The sequence below is a fragment of the Vanacampus margaritifer genome, chromosome 9 (genome assembly GCF_051991255.1).
Source record: "Vanacampus margaritifer isolate UIUO_Vmar chromosome 9, RoL_Vmar_1.0, whole genome shotgun sequence".
NCBI lineage: Eukaryota > Metazoa > Chordata > Actinopteri > Syngnathiformes > Syngnathidae > Vanacampus > Vanacampus margaritifer.
Genome location: NC_135440.1, coordinates 16,087,668 through 16,097,507, shown reverse-complemented (window position 1 = coordinate 16,097,507; position 9,840 = coordinate 16,087,668). Strand labels below are relative to the sequence as shown.

Below are 9,840 nucleotides of genomic sequence, written 5' to 3'. Positions count from 1 at the left end.
GTACCGTAATGTCATAACTTTGCTCATTTTTGGAGCTGGATCCAAAATTCTGCCTTCACACACTCACATGCACGCACACATGCACACACACACACATACACACTTACACACGCACCTGCACATACTCACCCACATACAAAATAAAAAATAAATAGAATAAAAAATTTAAAAAAGAGAGAGCAATGATGATGACATGTCAAATCGGTAAAATTACCGAATGAACAATACTGAGCTCTCCCGAAAAAAAAACAATTCTGCCAAAAATACAATTTGGATTGATGCAGTATGACAAGTGCAAATGTTGTTAAATTCTTATCTCTACGACACGGATTATTATCCCAGTAAAGGCAAATGTGTTTTTAACACATGATCATACTTTGTGATATAGTTGAAGGTACGTCTGTTACTTGGAGCTCAGAGGTAAAAAAACAAAAAAACAAAAAAAACAAATAAAATACTCTGAAAACCTGAGCACTAGCTTCAGTTTTTTGGAGTCATCTTTTTAAATAATTTCCCCCCATTTTTCAGAATTTTTTTTCTGTTTTTCTGAGTATTTTTTCCCCCCTGTTATTCTGAATATTTTTTATGACAAAAAAAATCTGAAAAACAGAACAAAACAAAAAAATTACACCAAAAAAAGATGTGGTTCGTCCACGTAAGAAAGCAAATCAGCTTTTATCGTGCATAGTTGAATAAATAAATAGATGACTAAAATGAATAAATTCATGAATCCTATGCTGGCCTTGTTTGTTCAACTAGTTGGGTCAAAGGGAATTTGCATAAAGAGGGTGGAGAAATTAAGATCCTTGGCATGAACGGCAACGCTTTTTAACACTTTTCTCATACATGTGGTGACAATGAGGCCTGCAGATTGGGCGCCGCAGACATTTAAAAATAAAAAAAACATCCGGCATGCTCTGTAAATATCCCTTGAGTCAATAAAGGTTGAGTGTGGAGTTTGCTTAAGTTGCAAGCAGTTTTGTAACAACTTCTGAGCAAGTCTCTCTTTTTTTTTGGTAACACTGTTTAGCGATGCATGTTTCAAAAATATCGGTTGTTTTCATAGATGCACGGCGGTAGATATTTGTGTTTGCGCCGTTGCGGGCGTGGACACAGCTGACTTGATTCCGAGGCCAATCAAAGCAGATTCTCTCATTCCCTTTAAAGGAGGATTCAATCCATGCTGTTGTCATATTTATGAAGGAAATTCGATGACATACTTTATACATATTAGCAGAGCGCAGAACTTTAATCAAACCCACTATAACTGTCTTACACAACACTTTAAACCTGCCTGCCTGGAAAAGATATGCAAATTTTTGATTTGAGCGCATGCGCGCCTGTTTACAAAAACTTGACACAAACCCTTTTGCCATTGACAGCTATAGACGTCAAAAATTCATTTGAACTATTTCTATTAGTTTAACATATTTCTCCACTTTTGTTAACAAGAGTATGAAAACCTATAGGGAAAAAAATATTGTACATTTAGACCAGATATAAAATTTGTGATTAATCATGAGTTAACTATTGAAGTCCAAATTTTTTATAATCTTTTCTTTTTTGAAAAAACATTATTTAAAAAAAGAAAAGATTATTAAAAATTAGGTCATCAGGCTATTACATTTTTTAATTGTAATTAATCACATTACTTCAATAGTTAACTCAGGATTAATCACGAATTTGACATCTGTTCTAAATGGTACAAAAAAAAAAAATTTTCTAGGTTTTCATACTCTTGTTAACAAAAGTGGAAAAAATGTTAAACTAATAGAAATAGTTAAAAAGAATTTATGACGTCTAAAGCCGTCAATGGCAGTGAATGAGTTAATAATGACTTTTAGGTAAAATTAGTCATTTTGCATGCGGCAACGCGGGAATGCCACTGGCCAACATGAAATGTAAAATACTACAAAATACAACAAGATATTAGAGGAGCTGATCGGCTTAATCTGCATTGTGTCATCTTATCTCATCAAATATGGAGCCCATATTTGTGCTATTTTTGTGTGATCACGTTACACCAAGTCAGTTTGAGCTCGTCTCAGAAAAATGCACTCCGGCTGGTTTCATGAGTTGCAAACAGTATTTTGATGTCTCTCGCAAGTCAACTTTGAACCCCAAAAAAGTGTTAAAGGTAGCTTTTTTTTTAATATATATCAACAAATCTCAACCAATATTGAGGTACTTGATGTAGTTACATCAAATTTGCACAATGCCGATGAATATGGTACGTTGCCAAAGTTTTTTTTTTATCATACCGTATTTATAATTGATAATACCATATTTTCCAAGATGCCGTTCAATATCATAACTTATTAAATTCGTTACATATTGACATTGACAATTGTATTCCTTTTTTTCTAACTCTTTTCTGGGACATTGGTTTTTCAGATTATTTATTCATTTATTAATTTATTATTATTATTTTTAAACAAATAGTGGCTTGGTTTAAAATGACTTTTCTTTAATAAAATAAAATAAATACATACATAACTAAAATAAAATAAATACAAATTCTGCACTGCAGTTTTAATATCTTGAATACAGTTTTAGTCTGTTTGTGCACAGTATATCATTTTGGTTTTAACTGTGGTTTATCTATTTAAACATATCAAGTCAATTGAGCAACTCACACAATGCATTTTTGAGCAGTCTTTTTTTGTGTGTGCGCGATTTTTTTGTCATTTAGATTTTTTCAATTTACTAAGACGTTCCCAAACAAAAGTATTTAGCTGTATGTGTTTCCAGGTGATTTTAATTTATTTTATTTTTAATTTTTTTTAGTAAGCATTTGTCGCCAGGTTTTTTTCCGACTAAGCATAGTCCGGAAAGTCGCTAAATTGACGTCATTGCCTTGGGGAGCAAATAGGGGAGGAGGGAGGTACAATAGTGACGTCACATAGAGGGTGTTTCCACCAGGCCGTTGCTCAATGACCAAACACGGCAACCAATCAGGGCGCCGTATGCTAATAAAGGAGGAGCTTTGAAAGCACACGAGACTTTCCTTATGAATCGGCGCTTGAGCTCGTAAGGCGGACTTCTCGACTACCAGCTGACTTGACACTTCCTCCCCCGAACTCAATCCAGCAGTAACGGGACGCACTCAGTGGAATATCCCACAGGAATTTGTTCCGCTACATTTTTGTGTGTGTATCTCTCGGGGCTGTTGATCGGCATGGAGTGCGGGGATGCCTCGAAGCAGAGCCGGCGTTTTTGCGTTCTGTCCTGGGATCAGGTGCAGCGTTTGGATTCCATCCTGGGGGAGGCTGTGCCCATCCACGGCCGGGGAAACTTCCCCACGCTGTCCATGAGTCCCCGGCAGATTGTTCAGGTAAAGACATGGAAATATTTGAGTGACAAAGTCAATGACTTTGCATGTTATTAAATCACAAATGTATGCTCAGAACATTCTAATTAAACCTGTCCTCCTCTTGACTCATTTCCATGACGTTTTTACATTCTGCACATGCTTATTACCTTCTCTTTCTTTACCTCCTCATGAGGTGCCAGTCTCTTTTATGAGAGCATGTCATTCACACAAAAGCCACACAAATTGTTTGAATTGCAATTTAACCTCCCGCTCCAACTTCACATTTCCAGTGGCTGACTTACACGGTTTTTCCTCCCTTTGTGGCGTCCGCACAGACAGTTGGCTATCTGCAAAGCGTCTTCTCATGAGTCAAAATTCCACTTATGGTCCATCTCAAGCCTCACAGTCACGCCGCACTTATTTCATTCCCACGTTGATGATGAGCTCAGTGAGCGTACGAAGCCCTGAGCTCATGCTTGTGGTTATGGAAAGATGAATGCTCCTTTGAGTGCTGCAGGAAGCTTAAATGCAGGTTGGAGCCCCCTGAAGTGGAGAGTGGAGACGCATGTTCTTGTTGGTTTTTGTGGATACCCCAAAAGTAAATTATTCATGTTTTTGTACTAACAAGTACAGTTCCTGTCATGACTAAGTAGAATAATTGGAAGAGGGGATATTCCATTATGATGGCCCATGTGGTGTTAAAGGATTAAAAACTTCCAATGTGTAACTGTAGTTGAAAGATTTCTTTATAATGTAGACAAGCTTGTATAAATATTTATTTAGTTTATCGCAAGCCATCTTTAGTTACATAAGCCCTTTCAGTCACTTTATCAATGTTCTCTTACTATATAAGGACAGACATGCGTCTGGTCTCGTCCCTGCTAGGGTTTCACCTCCACCGCCTGCCTGCAAGCCATACTTAAAGCTCCTGCAGAAGCACTGCCTAATGTAAATCTGAGCGTCCACATTCCAGGATGTGACATCAGTGCAGGCAGAGTTCACGTTCTCCGGGGCTGAGTCATTATGAGCTACGAAGAACTGTGCGAGGGGTTGCCTTGCCTTTTAGAAAAAGAAAAAAAAAGGTTTTCTTTTTCTGTAGCCTGACCCAGGATGTTCCAGGTCTTATGTGATCACTCTAAGAGAGAGTTAACACACTCTAATCTGATGGGTCAGTGCCCTGGGGGAGAATTAGGATTGCGTACGTCTGTGTTTGTCTGCAATGGAGACTCGTGAAGATCTCGTGTAGTTTTACAGATAGTTGGATCGTGATTGGGTCATTAGGCGTTCCTTTCCACAGAGAGATGACACACGATGTGGTTTGCTATGGATCATGAGCCGTAGATAGTTGAGTATAAAGTTTATAAATAGGTCCACATGATGTGAATGCTTTCAATCATGATCTTCTCCTTTGGATAGATAGATAGATGGGCGGACGGACGGACGACCTGATGATCTCACGGCACACTAATGGGCTAGCTAGATGAATAGATGGATGGACAGGACGGACGGACAGAGGGAGGGAGGGAGGTAGGGAATGATGGACGGACGGACAGACAGAGGGACGGACGGAGGGATGGACGGACGGTCGGTCGGATGGACGGAGGGACGGACAGACAGACAGACTAATGGGCTAGCTAGATGGATGGATGGACAGGACGGATGGACAGAGGGAGGTAGGGAATGATGGACGGACGGACAGAGGGATGGATAGAGGGACAAACGGAGGGAGGGGCGGACGGTCAGACGGACGGACGGACGGACGGAGGGAGGGAGGGACAGACAGACAGACTAATGGGCTAGCTAGATCGATGGATAGACAAAACGAACAGACGGCTGGATGCACAGACTGACTGACAGACAGACAGACAGAAGGTGTCCCCCAAGGTTGTCTTTTAGTCACATGCTTTTTAATCAATTTCCTAGATACCTAAATAGCAGCAAATCGTCCTCTTGGTTGAACCGTTATCCAGGTCACTAGGAAAGAAGAGGAAAGGAAACACAGCTGACCCGTAATGACCCAGAAGCTGACAAGTAAAACCACATAGCAAAAGTTTTCTCATCAACTGCCCAGCAGTGCGCAGGACGCTCGCGAATATGTATGTGTCTATATACGTGTCACAGTCTGTGCGCGTGATAAGATGAGACAGTTTGAGGCTGTTGCTCCGTGTTTAGCTTCCTCTGCATTCATTCAGACTGACGTCCATGCTGATGAAATGGACTCTGACGGAAGAGTATCGATCTGGCCTTTACAAGCAGTCTCATTTCATTGTACAGTATTTCCACGCACGTCTCTAACTGCTGCTTGTGTGTCTCTCGTTTAGGTGGTCCGGGCACGGCTGGAGGACAAGGGTGTGTGCGTCAAAGACGTGAGACTGAACGGCTCGGCCGCCAGCCACGTGCTCCACCAAGATACCGGCTTGGGCTACAAGGACCTGGACCTGATCTTCGGCGTGTCCCTGAAAGACGACCAGGCCTTCCGACTGGTGAAGGACGTGGTCTTGGACTGCCTCTTTGATTTCCTCCCCGCCGGAGTGTCCAAAGAGCGCATCACGGCGCTCACCCTCAAAGAGGCCTACGTTCAGAAACTGGTGAAAGTCTGTAACGACGCGGACCGCTGGAGCCTGATCTCGCTGTCCAACAACACGGGCAAGAACGTGGAGCTAAAATTCGTGGACTCTTTACGGCGGCAGTTTGAGTTCAGCGTGGACTCCTTCCAGATTTGCCTCGACTCTCTGCTCTTGTTCGACCGCTGCTCCGAGACGCCCATGTCGGAGAGCTTTCACCCCACGGTGGTCGGCGAGAGCGTGTACGGCGACTTCCAGGAGGCCATGGGACATCTGTGTCAGAGGACCATAGCCACCAGAAGCCCCGAAGAGATCCGAGGGGGCGGCTTGTTGAAGTACTGCCACCTGCTGGTACGGGGCTTCCGAGCGGCCTCCGAGTCGGACATGAAGCAGATGCAGCGCTACATGTGCTCGCGCTTCTTCATTGACTTCTCCGACATCGGCGAGCAGCAAAGGAAACTGGAGGCTTACCTCCAGAACCACTTTGCCGGCATGGAGCACAAACGCTACGAGTGCCTGATGACGCTGTACCAGGTGGTGAACGAGAGCACCGTGTGTCTGATGGGTCACGAGCGGCGCCAGACGCTCAGCCTCATCTCCATGCTGGCGCTGAAGGTTCTGGCCGAGCAGAACGCCATCCCCACCGTGACCAACGTCACGTGTTACTACCAGCCGGCGCCCTACGTCCAGGACATTAACTTCAGCAATTACTACATCGCGCACGTGCAGGCGCCGCACGTGTCGCCGTGCGCCGCTTCCTATCAGACGTGGCTGCCCTGCAGCTGAGTGTACCCAAAGATGGATTGCTTTTGTATCTTCTCGCAGAAAGAGGACTGGAAACAGACAAAAAAAAATGTTTGCCAAATGAGACTCGATTGTACGAAAGTGTATTGCACTCATTTGAAAAAAACTAAACAAAACAAAACTGTTTTTCTGACTCATTTTTTTTGTGTAATTTTTTTTATGTTCTGTTTTTCGGATTTTTTTTGTCATAAAAAATATTCTGAATAAGGGGAAAAAAATACTCAGAAAAACAGAAAATAAAAATCTGAAAAACGGGGGGAAATGATTTTAAAAAATGACTCCAAAAAACAAGCTGGTGCTCGGGTTTTCAGAGTATTTTATTTGATTGATTTTTTTTTTTTTTTTACCTCTGAGCTCCAACTAACTTGTTGCAGACGTACCTTCAACTATATCACTTACTGGTTCAGTTAAGAACAGTTTACGAACATGTCAATTGATCACCATGATATTAGTAAGCTAACAGTTAATTTTTTATGGAATTATTATTATTGTATGCGGGAAAGTGTCCTCTATTAGCGGGTCTGCAACAAGCCACTAGAGTTCAGAGGTAAAAATAAAATTAAAATAAATACTAATATTTTTTTTGCTGTTTAAAAAAATATATTTTTTCCCATTTTTCTGGATTTTTTTTATGACAGAAAAAAATATGCAGCGAAATAGAAAAAAATATTCAGAAAAACATAAAATAAAATAAAAAAATACACGAAAAAACAAAAGCCCCCCCCCAATTTTTTTTTCAAGTGAATGCAACATGCTTCCGTACAATTGAAACAAACACACAAAACAATCCTGTTCTGCTGTAAGTACGATTGAGCCGACACGCAACGTCCGTGAGATTGCTCGTCATTTTTTTTTTTTTTTAAAGATGTAGCGCTAATATCTTATTTAAAGTAAAAAATAAAAAAAAAAGACTTTGTGAAGGTTTTTATAGAAATACAATCTTTAGGAGACAAACATTAAAGCTGATGTTATTTTCATACTCGGGCTTTTAATTTTTGTAAAATACTGGACCAAAGATGTATTTTTGCTCAGAAAGGGAATTTTTTTTCTTTGGTTTGTGATTCCAAGTGCCTAAAATGATCTGTGAAATATTCTCGAGATGTTTGTAACGTGAGAACTGTGCATTCAGGTTTTTTTCTCTAGAATATTCTGTCTGTCTTTAAGGAGCAGAAGCATTCATTTTGTGAGATTAAAAAAAAAAAAAAGGAAAAGTCATTTTTGGTGTTGTGGTTATTATGTTTTTTTTTTTTCTCTATCTGGGCCCTACGGTGGACTACGATGGTAAAAGAATGACTTCAATGTTGAGATTTGCAGGATGCAGGGAAGGTGATCATTATCGCGAGTTACATTGTATAGTACAGTGGTTCTTAACCTGGGCTTGATTGAACCGAGCTTTAGGGGTTCAGCTGAGGTCAAAACACACACCCGACTTGTTTTTTTGCGATTACATCTATTATTGGCTGCAGGTGATCACGCTACATTGCTTGGCCTACCTGTGCTCCAAGGAATGTGGTGCGCTCAGTAGTCGACCTGTGGCTGTTGTGATGGTACGTCGTGTGATTTCTCTATTATTGTAATCCCATCATACTATTTTAAGCTAAAAAGGAAAGTGGTCGGATGAATATGTGCCATCAGAATTCATATGCATGTATTATGGAACGTACGGTGTTCCGCAGGGTTTAATTCAGGGGCCTCTGCTGTTTTCATTGTCTCTGCTGCCCCGGGGTCGCATCTTAAGAAAATAGCGGTGGTTGTTCTATAGATATAGAGTTGAGTTGAGTGATGAAAATCCTACTCTACCTGTTGATTTTGTTCACCAGTATGTCTTGAGTTTTAAAAAAAATATAAGATACTGATGGGCAGTGTTGTCACAGATTACTTGAAAAAGTAACATGATTACTGATTACTGATTACTCCTCCGTGAGTCATCATCTTATCGTGGCGGACGGGTTTGCGTGTCATTTTTACTGGACAAAAATGCAAAGTAATGGCAAATGCACCCGTTTGTGGAGCTCCTGCTGCTTCTTCCATTGTTTGGCCAGACTCCGAGCACTCACACATGTTGGTACACGAGACCCGACGTTGCTTCTTCCGCTGAGAAAACGTGCCATGCGATGTGACGTCACTCCCAAACTATTTTCTCCTCGAAATTTTCTTAAAAATGGACAACAAACTTCTGCATTCTACACACATTTTGAGGTAATAAAAAAATAGTAACGTAGAGCCACTTAGGAAAGTAACTTTAATCAGATTACTGCGTTATTGAAGGAAAGAAATCAGATTACAAAAAAAAAATCAACTGATGATGGGGTTCAACAAAGTTTCTAAGCACTGGTTTCGTATCACATGCAGGTTGAATTGTAAGTAACAGGTGTTCTTTCCGATGGATGCTTGCATACCATGAGTGCTTGTTTGTCGTCTTGACTTGATCTGATCAAGTCGGCAAGGCATGTAGACCTGTGGCTGCATTTGCTCAACGGGGGCCGAGGATCCGTTACGATACGAGGACATGAACCATAAGGAGGCTTTTCTCAAGCACAATGGCTTCTCTTTACTCTGATACGAAAGCTTTTTTTCTTCTTTTTTTTTACAAAGGCCGGCCTGTTCTCCCACCCCCGATACGGTTTGCTTGACTGACACGATATCCGAGTTGTGGTCTGAAATCTTGACGGCGAGACGGCAATAGCAAGGAAAGATGGAGAAGCTGCAACCCGACTGGTTGTGACTTAACATTTCACCAGTTTAGAGGAGGACGCATTATTTAGATATTTTTAAATATAAAAATATCACATTATATAACAACTGGTCGGCTGGATTTACAGCTGTGTTTTTTCCTTCTTCTTTTATTGCGTATCCCCTTTGCAGTATTTATGTTAAGTAGTATCTCCGGACTGCCTCCTTTGGTGATTTGAACTCAAAAGGTTAAGCCCGTATATTAGGATGATGATGATGATCGCTCTGCAATACCGGATTGAAAGCAATGTAGATACAATGACAATCTTGACTTTCTTTGACATCTTTGAAAGGAATTGCCTAAACTGTATAAATCTTTAAAAAAAAAAATACGGTTAAATCCAAAATGATTTATACCCTGGCCTGATTTTGTGATAAAGGCATGTTTGAGATAGCATTAATGCAAAAAAAGTGGCAAAATCCTTT

General features: G+C 40.8%; 1 protein-coding gene across 1 annotated transcript; it reads left to right on the top strand.

The window, feature by feature from the left end:
* The first annotated feature begins 3,022 nt into the window (after positions 1-3,022).
* Positions 3,023-7,885, top strand: tent5ba (terminal nucleotidyltransferase 5ba). Its single transcript, XM_077576770.1, has 2 exons — positions 3,023-3,334; positions 5,635-7,885. Exons 1-2 carry the CDS (start codon positions 3,179-3,181, stop codon positions 6,661-6,663), a joined length of 1,185 nt encoding a protein of 394 aa, XP_077432896.1. The 5' UTR covers positions 3,023-3,178; the 3' UTR covers positions 6,664-7,885.
* The last annotated feature ends 1,955 nt before the right edge of the window (positions 7,886-9,840 follow it).